Source organism: Acomys minous (genome assembly GCF_964271855.1).
Source record: "Acomys minous genome assembly, chromosome: 13".
Classification (NCBI taxonomy): Eukaryota; Metazoa; Chordata; class Mammalia; order Rodentia; family Muridae; genus Acomys; species Acomys minous.
In genome coordinates, this window is record NC_140495.1 from 68,852,422 (window position 1) to 68,869,859 (window position 17,438).

Consider the following 17,438-nt stretch of genomic DNA (forward strand, 5'->3'; position numbering starts at 1 on the left):
CCTCGAACTTGTGGATCAAAGCGTAAGCTCTAAGCCACTGCTCCAGCGCCATGCCTGCTTGCCTGTTACCATGCTTCCTGCCATCATGGTCACAGACTCTATCCCAATGAAACTATAAGCCCAAATAAATTTGTTCTTTTATTAGTTTGCTTTGGCCATGGTGTTTAATCACAACAGTAGAAAAGTAACTAACACAGGATGGCTATTTGGAGTGAAGAAGGGGATCAGCACCAGAGTGGCAGCACCATAGTGGAGTGTATGTCAGAGTTGAGGGTGAGCAGAAGGGAAGGGATGAATAAAAGCAAAGTGTACGTACATACATATATGGAAATGTCATAATAAACTATTACTTTATGTTATACCTTAAGCAGTTTTTAAATAGAAAGAGGATAAGAAATGAAGCAGTAAGGGAAGAAAGGAGAGAGAAAGGGAGGGAGGGGAGGAAGGGGAGAGAGGAGATAGAGAGAGGGAGAAAGGGAAGGAGGTTGGAGGAGAGATAGAAAGGAAGGAAGGAGAAAGAGAGGGAATGAGAGAAGGATGGAAGAAAAAGAGAAGAAGGAAGAAAGGAGTGATGGAAGGAGGGGTGGAGGGAGGGAGGAAGGGAAGGAGAGAGGAAAAAAGGAAAGAAGGAAGGAAAGAAAGAAAGAAGGAACAAGAAAGGAAAGAAGGAAGGAAGGAAGTGGAGAGAAAAGAAACCTGATACTTAACTAATAGGATAAAATAGGTTAAAAAAAATAACTGATGATAACTTGTATGTTTGGTTAAGATGAGCATTTGCCTTGGTGGGGTTCTAAACACCCAGGGAGGAAAAAGTCTATGGAGGAAAGCCATCAATCCACAGTCACACGGAGTTTCAAATGGATGTGTAAGAAAGAGTTGCTTAACAGAAATATAAGCAACCCACAAACACCAGCCACAGATCTCTCTCCTTTAAAATTTTGCAGTAGCTACATTAAAAAAATAAAAAATTAATTTTCACCATAGAGTAACTCAATATATTTTCATAGCATTTCATCTCAACCAGTAATAGCAATTGTTGAACCATGTCATATTGTCTTTTCATGACATCATAGAAATATGGCATAAAATTTTTCCTTAGAGTATATTTCAATTTATATTACCACATTCTATGTGTTCACTAGCTATGTTTGCCTAGTGACTAACATATCAACCAATGCAGACTGAAGTGTAGTAGAGCAGCTGAGCTAGAAGAAAAACTGGAGAATCATCACTGAATATGAAAATAGAACACATGGCTTGCTAAATATATATGTGTTTGGAGGAAAAAGAAGGTCTATAGATCCTCCATAAACATCGGCACTTACAGGACAGAGAAAAGGGTGGTGGTGCCTCCAAGGAAACATTATTTTCCATATACAACAAGACACATGTACATATGAACCTATGGAGACTATGCCAGCTTGCATAAGATTTGCATATGCTCAAGCCAGACAAAATGGTGGCATCATGAAAGAGGGGAGGTGGGCGTGAATTCCACCCCCTAGCTGAGGAGCTATTAGCAATTGATTAATACTGGGCAAGCAAAAGCCAGATTTATTGAGTGGAGTGGTGCCTGGCATATCAATCACTCTAAAACAGGCTCCATCTCCCCAGCACAAACTGGACTCAATAGAAGGAAGGGATTTTTGAGAAGTTGGGGGGGTGGTAAAGGTGATCAAATACATTGTTTGAAATCCTCAATGAATTAATTAAAATATATATATAGAAGACCTAGAAGAACACATAAACACACACTATTGACAGTGTTACCTATTCAGAGTAATTACACATAGAAGCAGAAGATATTATTGATAGGAATCTAGAGATAGGAAAAAGAGTAGGGTATGGGAGCCAAGATGGCTCAGCAGGCAAAGGTGCCTGTCGCCACCAACTGCAAAATAAAGTCTAAGTCCAATTCCAGGAACTTACATGGCAGGACATTCTCCTCCGACCTCCATACAGGCACCATGGTATGCACACATGTGCCCATCCACACACAATAAATATATTAAAATGTGATTACCAAAAAGAGACTTGATACCCTATGAACATATACAGGGGGAGGTAATCCCCCTCAGGAACAGTCATAGGGGAGAGGAATAAGGGGAAAATGGGAGGGAGGGAAGAATGGGAGGATACAAGGGATGGGATAACCATTGAGATGTAACAAGAATAAATTAATAAAGGAGAAAAAAACAAAAAACAAAAAAAAAATGTGATTACAATTTTTAAAAGGGAAACTTCCACAACTCTGTGAGTCCTTTCATCACTATGGGACCAAGATATGTTTACTAACACAACCATAGTCCAAGCCAAGGTCCTGACTTAACATCATCATCCTTTGACATCCTGGAAGAATGCTGCTAGAAGCCGGAGCTTGGGATTAATCCCTTTCCACAATACCACCAAGATGATGAAGCGTGCTGCCATTTAACAGATGATAAACTTGACTCTGCCTTTTACAGGGCAGCCCCTTGTTCTTCCCTTGGATATTGGATTATTATGACCAACTTAAAATATTCGCTTGCTTCCATCCACCAAACTGCTAATGTTGGGTCACAAAATCTAAAAAAACCTATACAACAGATCTGGGCTTCACTCAGGTACAAATAAGACAGTGAGAGACAGTGTCCTATGGTTACTGACATCAAACAAAGAACTTAGGGACAGTGAAAAGGAGCCAGAGATGGGGCCTAACAGAAAAGAAATCACACCCCAAGTATTGGCTTTTAGCAAATGGGAGGAGAGCAGGGCTTTGTTTGTGCAAATAAGCCTCACTCCTTGCCCTCTGGGGACCGCTTGCTGAGAGAAGGGGGTACCAGTTGAAAGTGAAGACAGCAGCGTTTGCCCCAGGGTAAACAGCACAACAAATTAATCCTTTCTCCATGAAACACAACAAAGTTTGTATCCACGCTGAATTCAAATTGCTCATTAGCAGTGACATGTTCCTAATGAGGTTATAATGCTCTGGGACAAAGATCAAGCCACCAAGCACAAAGGGGGGGGGGGCGCTAGAAGCACAGAGTGCACAATCAGAAGGACCTGGGAGTAGGGCTACCCAAAGGTTCCTTGACATCGTCTGAGCTTGCTCATTCAGGATGTCTGAGGTCCCTGCTGAAAGTCTGCATTTCATGTTTCCTGCTGCTGCTGCTGCTACATGCTGTACCATACACTGTTTTAATCTGCCCACCCTCATCCTTCTTTTAAGTGAGGGCACAGGACTAAACCACCATCAGGAGCATGCCAAGGCTTCCCTAAGACTAATCTGTGACAGCTGAGTATTTGGGCATAAACCTGTGGGTTGACTTAAACTCTTAAAGCAGAAGTATTGGCAGTAGGGCAAAGAATCTCCTTTGACTTTGTGGTACTAAAGAGGTTTCCAGGACATGGGGTTTTGTATTTTAAAACTTGGGTCACATTAAAATAAAACAGGGTGACTATTTCACATTACTAGAAATCTTTGGGACTCTACCTAGAAAATAACATTAGCACTGTCATCTATGTCATCCGACCCAGGCAGGAAAATTTTGACCTGTTTTTGCAGCTAAGTGCTACACAGCCTGGGAGATCTCTAAGAACAGATATTGGGACAAGGATGAAGCACAGAAGAGCCTTCATTGTGCCTCTTCAGTGCCCCAGAGGCCACCTAAGCGAACCTTAAAGCCATTTAAAAACAAGTTTGGCAAATGCCTATAGATAAATATCATACAAGCTCATGATGTTCCTCACACAGATCTCTTATTATCATCACGTAGGGAAAAAAAAATAATATAAAAAAGAAAGTAGTGACCAACAGTCATTAAAACCAGTTTTCATAAAAGCGTAATGGTGGTAATGAAAGTCTGGCTACATTCCTGAAGAGGCTATACTCTGCACAAGCAAAATTAGAAGTGAAAAAATCTCTCCCTCTATCACTCTTACATTACTCAGTGGGGTTGGGGCCCTTGGACAGAAGAGAAAAGAAGGAGTACTTTGGAAAGCAGAAAGAGAAAATATTTGGACTATTCAAAGATTACTACATTTTTAAGTCTTCCAAAGAAGGAAGAGAAGATGCAGTTCTCTGTGTACTCAGTATGCAGTTGGTGTGATTCTCCCCCTCTGGAGTTTACTCCTTCAAATAAGTTGCCAATGCGGTCTGACGGAATTACTTGGCTTAATATTCATGGAGTTGGGACACTTAAAGGGAGGAAATAAGTGTGGCTAAATATATACAATGCATTTGAAATAGGTAAAAGAGAGAACCCCAGACACTCAGCAATCATTACCTGGAAATTAAAGAGGGCAGAGGCAATCCTATTATGCATTATAAACAGCCCAGCTGCTGACTTAATGGTAGCTTGAGTAGCATAACCAAGGAGTCCTTGCTTCAATATTAATAGGAAAGGTAGTGTACGGATCCAATAGTTCATGAAATTAACAAGGAAAATGAACTAGAGTGAAGCACCCTGGCACATCAGAGAAGGCATCAGCAATTGCTCCCCAGAAGCACAATGAACACTTAAAAAGAGCTTGGGGAAAATGCGTGTATATAAATGAGGATGGCATTATTGGATTTTTAAAAAATACTACTTGTCATTTAAATAACTTTCAAACATTTTCCTAGTCGTGAGTCTTTTAAAGAAGAAACTGTTACCTCAAAATGTCAATAAGGGGTCAAGGGCCAAGACATCTGGTATGAAGATCCTGCCAGATATCATTTGAGTTAGCCTAAAACCACCAGAAGTTCATGACTTGGCTGTGGTCAACATTAGTCCCACTTCACTTTTCAAGGAAAATACTTCAAGTCATCAAAAAACTCTTTCCCGTCTATAATCTTGGGCTGCCTGAATGTCATGCACGTGCCCATTGACAAGCTAAGAAGTGGAGCTAAATCTACTTACAAACCAATAGACATACGATGAAATAGAACAGCTTCCACGCAGATGCTGCCAGGGACAATCTGACTGAAGCTTGCATTGGCCATGCATGTGTCTGAGAGGGTTTCCATAGATGCAAGAATGTGACTTCCATTTTTCCCAGACAGGGAGCCATCCAAGTCTTCCAAAACTGCTGCATGAGGAAATGGAAATGCTACTAGATTTGAAGAGTTTGCAAACTTCAAATGCCTTGTCTTCACAGTAAATCCACCTACAAATTAGAAGACAGTTACACGTGATATGAGTCTGTTATTACAAAAGGCAACTAAATTCACAGGATTCCTTTCAGTACTAGAGTGTTATATAATTTTATAGCTTGTTCAGTTTTTCACTCAAGAATAAAAACACAAGTATCTCCTTATGTCAGGATACATGCACCAGAGATACTGGGGGCCAAGAATAATATGGTCAGACACAGTTCAGTTTGTTCTGTAGGGCAGTGACTTTGTACCCGGGGTTATTTCATTCTCCAAGAGGCATCTGGCATTCTTTTGAGTCATTATGGGTTTCACAACTGTCACGTTGCTGGTGATACTGACAACTGGGAAGTTTGTATGTTAATTTTCCTACAATAAATAGAACTTTCTCAATAACAGAACAGTATCCCCAGGTACAAAGCATACCGTGTGGGATGGGGACCTTCTATTAAGAAACAGAAGCACAAGCATTAGCTCTCTAAACACTAAAGGTGTCACACTCTACTCTCTTAATCTTTTGGCTTCCATTCCTCTGTTGTAAGCCCAACTTCATCAATGATACTTCACACTGTGAGGCTTATATTTTAACAACTTCCTTTCAAAACCAACATCCTACTATAACCATTAGTATAAGTAGCATTGGGAGCACACTTTATAAATATTAGCTCTAGGCCACACTTCTTGGCACATACTCTGATGTCACCACCACTGCCAACCCACCTATCTAGGAAAATGTTTAATTCATACTTCCTGTCACTAGAGGAGAAAGTACACAACATCCAATAATACATTGCAATAACATTGTGTTAACTACATTGTAAAATACATAAATTAAAGACAAAATGTAAGAGCAAGATGTGCAAAGATGTAGCATTTTCACTGTGCTTATCAGTGAACTACACACAGTGAAGCACGTGTAATGTCTATTTTGTAAAGTATGAAACTTACTAATATCACAGCACCCTGGCCTCTATAATGGCCTTACTCTGGATGTATGTTTCATTTCCAAAGCAAAAACCTGATGTATAAAATCTCTAAGATTTTGCCAATGCTGTTTTTTAATACCTAGAATTCATCCTTCTTTCCTGTTGTAGTTTTCTATACCCTGTGAAGCCCTGCAGGAGAATCACCCCTCCAAATAAATCCATCCCTGGTCCTTCATTGACTGTGATCACTTCACTAACACTGCTCGCGCCACTCTTCTGAAATTATGTTCTCTGATACTTATTTTTGAAGAATTGTGCATTTCCCCCTGTTTGTTCCCTCTAGTTCCTTATGCAGAGCCTATAATAGACATTTTTTAAAAGCTTATTCACCCAACATTATCCAGTGACAAGATCTTTTTTGTTCAATATCTGATGCATGACATAAAGTCATCAAAGAATCAGAGAACTATGAACTGATGTGTTCACCATAGGGCATTTTAATATTCCTATGACTGTTTCACAATCTTAAACTCTAATACCCCAACCTTTGGCTCTTCCTACATAGGGATAAAATAGTAAAGTGGGAACTTGCTGATTACTCATTTAATTAAAAAAACAAACAATTATCTAAATTGGTGATTCAAACCACAAGAGCATATTTACTTGAATTACTTGGTTTGGCTGTTTACAACAATCAGATCAACTAAATCGTTCTCTGCCTTGGCCCAGGAGTCCTCCAGGAAGTTATTTCTCACCACTCTGTGTCACCGTTAACAAGACATCAAGAATTGCCCTTGTTTTCTTTGTGTACACATCCCAGACTAAGTTGTTGAAAGCATTAGGTACCCTGGCTCAGACTCTTTCATCAGAGGTACAATCAAGCCAGTTTATGCCCATGTGGTCATCATCCAACTAATTTCATTTATTCATCTTATAGATGAACTTCTAACTATAGGCAGCAGCCTTTCTTGCATGTTCCAGTTTAAAAATGGGCACTAACCAACAGAGAGTTCCCCACCCCGTGAAGCTGAAAGACCAAATGAGCCATAGAAGCTTAACAGAATGTGACACTTTCTGAGACATACAGAGGATGGGAATTCCAGAACACATGTGGGGAACACCTATCCTTCTAAATTCCTTTGTGAAACTTGAATAGTTTCTGTTGATATAATCTTACAACTTAAAGAAATATTGATTCATAAAGCCTCTGCCATTCTTTGTCATACTCACCTGAGCACTGGTCTTGTTTACTATCTGTCCTGTCTGTTCAAACTTACCCTGTCCCTGGGAACAGCCAGAACAGGTTCTGATGGCCACACAGTTGAGATCAAAATTAACAAAAGTTGTATTAGAAATCATCAGTTCCCATCTTTTGGGAGTTTTAATTCCAGCTGACATACAGAGACTTCCCTGTAGTTTTTTTTTTTTTTAACAGAGAGAGAAAGAGAAAAAAAAAAAAAAAAAAAGGAAGACTACCAGTCATACGAAATGTAGTCATAATGCAAAAGTAATTAAAACAAGAATTTGCAATCTACATACTGAAATTATTCAAAGAACACATTCTACTCATATTTATGAAAAAAGAATATATCTAGGAAACAGAAACCACAAATCTCAAAATAAAAAAAAACACTCAACTTACAATCAAGGAAAAAGTTAGGATATAACTCTAAAGTAAAATGTGTCTATGGTAACTGGCCGTATTTTAAATGTTTAACATCATATAAAGTAAGGAAATGCAAGTAAGATATAATACATAGATTAGAACTTTAGATTTTTTTTTTTAATGGATGCAAGCTATCCTGACGAGACTAGATAGGCTGCAGTCAGATAGTGGGGGAGGGGCCTGTCAGAGGCCTAGGAGAAGGGAATAGGGCAGAAGAAGGAGGGAGGGCGAGAAAGGGGAGATAAGAGAGAGGGGGTAACAATCAGGATGTAATGTGATTAAATTATAAAAATTTAAAATAAACAAATAAATAAACGGCAGTGTCAAGAACCTATGAAGATGAGGTGCCTCTACTAAAGCTCACATAGGAAGATGGAAGACACAGTGGGAAAGCCACAGTGGAAACCACTTTGGCAGCTTCTCCTCGTGTCTCACATGGCACGGCCATTCAATTGCTGGGTAATGATCTTATAGAAAAAAGAAGTGACATTCATACAAAAATATTGCCTAAGTGGTTATACCAAAATGGTTATTATCACCAGATCTAGAAGCAGCTCAAATGGCTTTCAGCAAGTGAGCAAAAAAAAAACTATGCTAGACCATGGCAGTAGCATAGAAGTCATTAATGGTGCAAAATACAACAAGTTGAATGAAACTATAAAAACATTTGGCAATTAAAGAAGCCAATTCCAAAAGGATGCGAACCATATGATCCCATTTATGTGATTATTGCACAAGAAGCCATCCCAGCTTAGTGACGGTTCGTGTTAGCGGTGAGTAGGGTTAGAGAGAGGGTGCCTATGGGAGCAGAGGTGGAGACAGCACTTCTGGATATTGATTATGGTAGTTCTAATGACACAAATGTATACATGTGTTGAAATGCAGAAAGGTACATCGAAAAGGTTAGCTTCTCTACAGATAATAGAGAGAAAGACACGTTTTTAAATGTCTAAAATGAAAACATGACTCTAAGATTTTCCTATAAAAACGTCTTCATCAAAGCCCATTCAGCTAAGGGACTGGCTCTGAAATGTCCCATCAATGAAAATAGTTTCACAGTTGAGAACTATTAAAGTATTTTTTTCAAAAATCTCCAATAGGAAAAACAGCAACAAATATAAACAAACAACAAAAATAAACACTCAATGTATGTAAAGTTAGTATAAAAATCAAAAGAAAATGATAACATAATCATTAATAGATTCTCTTCCTAATAAAGACAGAGTGGCAAACATCACCACTATACAAAGGGGTGGTAGAACAACTGCAAAGGGTGGGGGGAGGCAAGCAAAGGTTCTTCAGACAGGAGTGGCTGTCCACTGTATCACATTGCCTGCACTAAGGGAAGTATCATCCTGTCCTGGGCATGGACAATAGAGAAGTAGAAAGCTGGCAATTGAGAAAGCTACAGAGTTTCCTTGGGGACCTAGGAAGAAAGAATCTTAACGAAGTGAGCATAAAAACATAGGACAATAGGAATGCAAGTGAGATGAAAGCAGAAAGAAGAATGGGGCTCGGTAGAAAAAGAGGACGGATAACAAGAGAAGACAGGAGGGGAAATGGAGGTGCAACTGCAAGGTGTATTGCAACATCTACAAAGATGCTATGATGAAACCCTACTTTGCACCTTAACTTAAGCAATGAATTTACAAAGAAAAAATGTCTGAGGGGAGGGGTGTGGAAATATCTCAATGGACAGTTGAAATGAACAATCTACTACCAGACGCAAGCCTGCTGCAGAGCACAGAGAAGTGTGCATGCTGGAAGCTTCTGGAAGCTCTGGAAAGGGGAGACGGACTTCCATAGAACATTCCACTTCCCCCACTGAATGGTTCTGGGAAATGTGCTTTAAACCTGAATTTCCTACCCCCCCAACCACCCCCACCCCCACCCCCCACCCCCCGCTCCGAAATGAGAGAGTTGAATTACATGAGTTTTCAGCGTAAGTTTTAAAGCTCCAAGAGTCTATACAGATATTTTTTAATGAGAAACGTAAGGGTGAAAATAGTTAGAAACTGTCAAATACCAACAATTCCTGGTGCGAACTCAATAAGCAGAATTGGATCACGAGAAAATATTTGATACAGTCATAAAATTGAATAACACACAAAGACTGGAATCAACTCCTACAGCACAGGAACACAGAGAGAAAGATCATGGGCATATTAGTGTGCTGAAGAAACCCAGCAACTCTAGAGTTATGTGCTCTGTGGCTCTGTTATATCAAATAACAAGAAGGAAAAAAAAATCAATTCGTACCGCTATGAGTCCGAATCATGGTTCTCCTTCAGCTGAGGAGACTTGAGTTTAAATCTAGGACTACAAAGGGGTCTCGGCAAGAGAAATGAGTAGCCTTCTGATCTGGGTGGCACACGGTTGGTTTGCTTTGTAAGAAAATGGCGATCACTATTGTTACACACATACATATGCATGTGTATTATGCATAAAAATATAACTTCAGTCTTCTGAACCCTCTTTCATTGTTTGTGTGTATTTGATTTCAAGGCTGACTACTGTGTATTCTATAACTACTACCAGGGCCTGTCCCTAGGAGAAGTTAATTTTCCCTCTTCTAACAGTAATTAATTGCTGATAGTTCTTTGTCCAGGAGTAAAAGGACTACCAATTTGAGAGTTGGAGGGTATAAAAGAGTTTGAAGGGAGAAAAGGGAAATGGGGGAAATGAGGTAATTCTGTTTTAATTAAAAATGTGCTTACAAACCACACTGTGTGCTTTTCTCTGCAAATATTTCCATGTAACATTTACTCTCAAAAGGAAGACCAGTAGAAAGTGAAAATAGCTGGGGTTGGCAGGCTAAGTAAAGAAAGAAAGTAAACAAAGCCCCTCCCTAGTTGAGAACTTTCTGGCCCTTGGTGGCTGCTGAGACGGGGAGAGATAGTTTTCTTCGAGGGTGTTGTCCGTGAGAAGGTAACCATGTTCCAGTAGATGGACTTATGTCCTTGCTCACACAGGTTTCACTAAGTGAACTCAATAGATTTTTTTTTTTTAGTAAAAAGATCACATGAAGGAATAGTGGGGTAGAAAAAGGAGGAGTTGGAGTGAAAGGAACGAAGGAGTAGACTTGGTCAAAATGTATTATATGCATGCATGATCTCTTGAGAATTAAAAAAAGAAAAGGAAAGAAGTTTAAAAATTGAAGTCTGGGATTGCTGAGGTATGGTTTAACATCGTTAATTTAATTACAACATCATCACAACCAGCAGGCATGTTAAAATTTTAATCCCAATAGCTACAATGTCAAAGCGTAATGAGTATGTGAGAAATGAGGAAAATATCTTCGAAAAGATGCAACACAGGACAATACAAATCAAGTTTAAAAAGTGGGGGAAAGGAAAACAAAAATAATGATTAAAGCTGAAAGCACAAAAGAAGACGGCAGAAAATGCAAATACACGGGACACATCAGCATGGATGGTAATTGAAACCACAAGAGAAAATGAGATTTCTCCCAGCAGGAGCAAGCATATTGAGAAAAGAGGGTCCCTGCAACAGAATTTAGAGAAACGAAAAAGATGAAAGGTCTAAACTGAGGTAGACAAATCCCCAATGAAAATGAGAAATAACCCCTGGAGAAAATGGAGGAAGGATGGAGCAGCCTCTTCAGCAGCTGCTGGGTATATTAATTCACATTTTTATTATAAACATTTTTCAAGTGAACGAAGAAGTTGCAAGTATGGAGAATTTTTTTGCTTAACAATGATCCAGGCTCAACAATTTACACGTTGCCATCTTATTCTTATCATCTACTTTTTTCCACTAAGTCATGTGGAATATATTTGCATATATTATACTACATCTACACACACACACACAGACACACACACACACACACACACACACACACACACACACACACATACACACATCTATACTACATCTTTCACACCTGTAAAAATGGCTGGCTGCTTTAAACAAAAAACAAATTATTTCCAACAGCAACAAAAAAAGATAAGTCATCCTGCAGATACTCAGGGGTATAGGGAGGCCATAATTTAAACCCAAACCAGGATGCTTCTAAACATGAAAGCGGTGAAAATTAAATAGGATGCTGAGCAGCAAGCATGAGAAACTGCTTGACAAAACTACAATGTGGCATGATGGTACCCGAACCTTTCTTCCTGAATTCAAAGGAAAGTATTCTATGCACGTGAACACGTAGGTAACATAGCAGATGAGAGTGCCATCACAAACACACACTTAATTCCACTCTCCTAAAAAGAAACACGAACCAGTATCTGTTGGAGGATATGGTTACCTTACAATAATTGTATGCTATCAATTAAATGTGAGTGAGAAGGCCAAACTCTCTGGAAAAACAAAACAGAACAAAAACAACAACAACCTTAATTCCACAAAGTCAGGAAAGGATGAAAGACAGAAACCAAAAATCGTATTCCACAGTGAGCTCAGCATCCTCCTTGCATTTAATTTTTAAAACAGATACCTGACAATGTGACTCCAAAATAAACTTTAAAAGTCTATTAATTGAAGATTGTTATTTTGTTGTTTTTGTGTCAATCACAGAATTTCTCAGACACTCCAATCCTTTTTAATTTTTTTGCACATTTATTTTATTGTGTATTTTTAAGAATTACAGTACCACAGTGTCCAAGTAGACAATAAAATAGTTGTTTTAATGACAACAATTAACATATCTGTTATCCCACTTTATTTATTTATTTATTTATTTGGGAAAGAGCTGGTAAAATGTATTTATTTAGCAGAAACTGCTAGGATGGCCCGATTTGATTAGTTGTAATTCCCATAGTGTGTTCTACATCTTTAGACTTATTTGAGATTGCAAATCCGAACAGTTTTACAGTAAAGAACGACATAGGATAAATGAAATTAGCCAGTGTGTTTATAAAACACTCCCTTAGGACAAGATATTCTTAGACAATTCTTCAGGGAAAATGACCTAGCAATTGGTAAATATTTCCCACCGAAGCCCATATGTAGTGAACAGCACTTGATCACGAGCCAGGAGAACAGCAAGCCTGCCCTCCTTCCCTCCAACACTCAGCACGAATCCAGAGCTAAAGTCACTGGACATCTCCATTTTGTTCTATCTGTTAATACAGTCTGAACAACCTCGATATAACACTGAGAGGTTTTCTTATCTGAGTAAATGGCCATTACCTAGAATTCTCTAGAACAAACTTGTTCAGGAGTTTTTATTAGTAAGCTCCTGGCTTGCATGTATTAAGAGTCTCAGAGGCCATCAGCTAGACTGTAATTCTAGTAAATAACCTCAGGGGTGTGATTATTTTTTATTGTCTCATGGTAAGTATCCTTCGGTCATAATTTACATCTTAATTTCTGTCACTCTTCCACTAATTATGATGTCTAGTTAACATCAATTAAGAGACTAAAACATTGATTCGCCAGGACAGTTACTCGGCTTGATGGGCATCTTGCATTAGTATGTATTCTAAGGTCATTACTGGATGCAGGGTCCACTGGCCTTGCAGCACAGCCTCTGGAAACACTGCAGGCTGGAGAGGCAAGTCAGCTCTCAGTCACCAGGACTCTCAGGGAAAAGAACAAACTGCATGAAAAGGGATGGTTCCAAGGAGAGCTAACGAAAAAGTTGAGAACTACATAAAGGAAAAAAATGCAACTTAAGAAAATAATTTAAATATTTTTAAACCTTAATTTATGATCTATCTGTGAAATAACTGCCGATGCAAGTACAAGAGTTAATTACCATATGAATTTTTTTTCTAGATACATTCAGGAACAAGGCAAAGTGAATATTCTCCCCATAGATCCTCAGAATCAGGCAAGCCTTCTTCTATCTACAAAATTGTTTAAAGTGTTGTGATTGGCTGGCATTGTTGTTAGTTTGACAGGGTCCACAATCACCTAAAAATTATGGCTCTGGGCCTGTCTCATAGGGGTTAGTTAGATCGGGTTGCCTGAGCTAGAAAATAGATCGGGTTGCCTGAGCTAGAAAACCCCACCCTGAATGGGAGATAGACTCCAGGACTTTGGGAAAAAATGAGAAAGCAAGCTGAACACAAGCATTTCTCTATCACTGTCTAACTATGGATGCCATGTGATCAACTGTCTCTTGTTTCTGCTTCAGTGACTTTCCATCATGGTAACCATACTTTCTGAATGCTAGCCAAAATAGACCCATATGAGCATTTGCCACAGCCACAAGAAAGGTAAGAGATATAAATGTCATTGCCAATGTTCGTGTGGCTCTTTCAGAAATAAGGACACAGGAAATTACTGAAGTCTGGAGCCTAAGAGGCCAGGTGTGCTTGAGAACTTCCTTCAGGGAAAATGGTCCTGCTAACCTGAGAAGTCCCTTTAGACTATACTCAGATGTGTCACACCTTGAGTATGAAGTGTCCATCATATGCTTGCTTCCCGATACTTGTTCTATAGTGAGCGGCAGCATTTTCAAAGGCCACAGAACCTTGAGGAGGTGGAGACTAGCTTAGCAGAAGTATAATGCTGAGTGTTATATGCAACCCCTGGCTCCTATCACATGTTCTACCTCTTATCTGCAGTGATATGAAGAGCATCTATCACAATTTCCAGCCGCCATTCCTTCCCTACCATGTAGGACTGAACTCCATGAAACTGTGAGCCAAAATAAGTGTTTCCTCCCTAAGTTGTTTGTGCACATATTTTGGTATGGCAATGCAAAAAGAACTCACAGGGTTCCTTGGAGTGTGAAATGAGGGAGAAGCCATCTATAATCTTTTTTATAATATAGAAACTCAGATTTAGAAAGGGTTATACCATCCCATCTGAAATCTTATCACACACATTCCTTTTTCTCAGCCACCAATAGTGGAGACACTCTTTCCCTGGAAGCCCACTGGACAAGCAGCCAGGGGATGAGGTAGGCAGTCTTTACTCCTCTTCCTGCCTCCTGTTTCCAGTTCCAGGTCTTACCCACAGCCCTGGGGCAGACCACCTACTGAAGGTCATTGTCCCCCTCTTCTTCCATTTCCTGGGAGTCCACAGATCCTCAAGGCAGACCTAGCTTTCCTCCCTCTTATGGACTCTTTCAACCTCACCCCTAGGCCACCCTTATTCCTTTCTGTCAGCTCCCAATACCAGGAACACACTCTTATCTTTGACCCACCCCCTGGAAGGACTCAGAAGCACTCCCTACCAGGCAACCCACAGCCACCACACTCTCCTAAGTTTCAGAGACATGAACAGAAAGCTCACTAGGCAAACTCATATCATATAATAGTCTGATCCATCTATTTAGGGGTGACATGCTAGATGGGGTAATGATGCAGAAATGTGATGAAGAATTGTAGAACACCATAGCAGAGGGACAGTATGGCTTTGTGCTTTCCATAGTCTCGGAGAAATTTAAACTAGAAAATGAAACTAATTCATCAGGGTGGAAGATTATTTGTTTGCTTTTGGTTTTGACATAGAGTTTCATTTTCTACACCGACCTTACCTTCAACCTGTGTCAAATCCCTGGCTTCTGCCTCCAAATTGCTAGGATTATAGGTCTGAACCATGACATTCAAATTCTTGTGTTTATTATTGAAATACACATTAATCTACATTTAAATCAAGTAAATATTCTTCAGACCATTACTAACTTATGATTTACATGGACTCAATACTGAAACTCTATATACTTGAAGTATATTATTAATGCTATCACTATTGCAAACAAAGTGCTCCCCTATTAAAAACTTGAAGTATTTATTAATATGATTATTGCAAATAAAATTATTCCCTTTACCATGATTTACTACTAATTTCTATTATAATTATGTACTAGATCATCAGAGAGACCAGTATACATGGTTCTGTACTGAGATGAACAACCCAAAATCACCTCAGTAAGGCACCTACCTTATGGCTGAAATGACCAAGTAAAAAGCTGTCAGTAACCAAAGTATTTGCATCACTTTCCAAAATGTCAATTCCACAATCTCTGCATGCATAAACTTGGAAGTTTTTCAGGTGTAGATTGCTACTTCTAAAAATCTATAAAATAACAGCCTAAATTATGCCAAAGGTATAAGGATTGGTTTTTCTCGCAGACATTCTAAGTCCTCTTTAAATATTGATTAAGTATAAATAAGTAAATAAGCACACTGACATATTTAAGCAGGTTTTATCTATCAATATCAGTAAAGACAACTCAAACTAGATAACAAATCTCTTTGGAAATTACATTTCTCCTCTAACAGGCAATGCATTAAAAATTCTATGTGAGCTGTACACATATTTAAAACAATCTTACATTCCCCAAACGTGCAAAATTAATTCATAAAAGTATAGCATTCAAAAACTTGAGTGTTTAACATTTTAATACAGCATTAACAGAGCTAGTCAGAAGATTGCAAATAGAAAATCCATAATTCAGCGTGTCTACAGGTTCCTTGTGTGTGGATTTAACATGTGCATACATATTTATGAATACCTGCGCTAGCACCTCTACAGAGAGATGAAGGAGTAACACAAGTCAGTAGGCTGAGAAAGCATCCCACTCCTCTGAAATGTTCTTACTATTCACTTCACTCTCGTAGTAACAAGGTAATCTTGGGCAAGGTGATCTTAACTTTCCCTAGGCCTGAGGTTTGCCTTCTTTAAAATGAGGACCAGCAGATGACCTAATGGCCATCCCTTGCTCATTAAATTACATCATATCTATATTCATACTTGAATTGAAAGTGTCCTAATAAGACCTAGGTATCCTTGACATATGATGTTGTTATGCTTTCATGTGTCATTCAGGTTGTTTGCATGGATTTTCTAATATGTCTGCATGTGAACATTATATAAGATAACAGTTTTCTCAAGGCAAGACTATTGGCAACCAGTAAGGCCTGAACTGACTTGACACCAACTACTACCTAATTACAGGAATCCACAAATAACACATTTGAAAATATATTCAAAAATAATAACTCCAAGCCTTTGCATAGCAAACCTCAGATTTGAAGTTCCACACTAGCGAAGTATACCTGTGAGCACAGCGTTCATAGTGTACTATTATCTTTATTATAAAAGAAATACTACTTTTATAAAACTTGATGGAAATAAAGTTTCTAAACTATTATTCACCATTGAAATTGATTAGCCCTTTAGTTCAAATCAATAGTTATCTATTGGACTTGAAAAGTATTCCTCCATGCACAAAACTTTAAAAAAAAAGTCAATTAAACAAAATATTAAACACAATTAGGAATGTCCTTGCTAGCTATCCTAATCACGTATTTTAGGCTTTCTTCATCCAAAATTGTCTTGCTTTTATTGAGAACTTGAATAAATGTTTGACTCTTACTGTGATTTTTGGTCTTGTTCTAGTCGCTAAATGCACTACAAACATTTCCTCATCTATGCATTCCAGGCTGCAGATTTCAACATTGCATAGATGGAATGCATGCAAGTTTCTCTTTGTAGTATTTTTTTACTCTGGTAATTTTAGTTGTTCCTCATTAACAGTAAGCAGGCAAAGTTCCATTTTAAAGAGTCACTGTGGTGATAATAACTAAATGAGTAAACATGAATCTATTATTTCTTTTGAGAAAAAAAATAGGAAATCATGTGCACTGACATGCCAGCCAGTGACAGCCAGAACTGCAACTGTTTTCCATTGAGAAGCCATGTTTTTCTTAAGAATGAAACATTCCTTATCCAGAGCATTATACTACTGAACACATAGTTGTGTATGTGTACACTGAAGTTGGTTGTGTTCCTGATCAAGTGTGTG

The 17,438-nt window shown here is 38.7% G+C and overlaps 1 protein-coding gene across 7 annotated transcripts in view; it reads right to left on the minus strand.

Moving 5' to 3' along the window:
* Window positions 1-17,438, minus strand: part of PKHD1 (PKHD1 ciliary IPT domain containing fibrocystin/polyductin) — a 443,479-nt gene that overhangs the window by 230,024 nt on the left and 196,017 nt on the right. For 6 of the 7 annotated variants that reach the window (XM_084755074.1, XM_084755077.1, XM_084755075.1 and 3 more), the window contains 3 exons: window positions 15,572-15,706; window positions 7,317-7,449; window positions 4,881-5,127 (listed from right to left, as the gene is read on the minus strand). In XM_084755074.1, the coding sequence (XP_084611200.1) occupies window positions 4,881-5,127; window positions 7,317-7,449; window positions 15,572-15,706 (515 nt within the window). The remainder of the gene's footprint in view (window positions 1-4,880; window positions 5,128-7,316; window positions 7,450-15,571; window positions 15,707-17,438) is intronic. The other variant, XM_084755076.1, reaches the window with a different exon arrangement.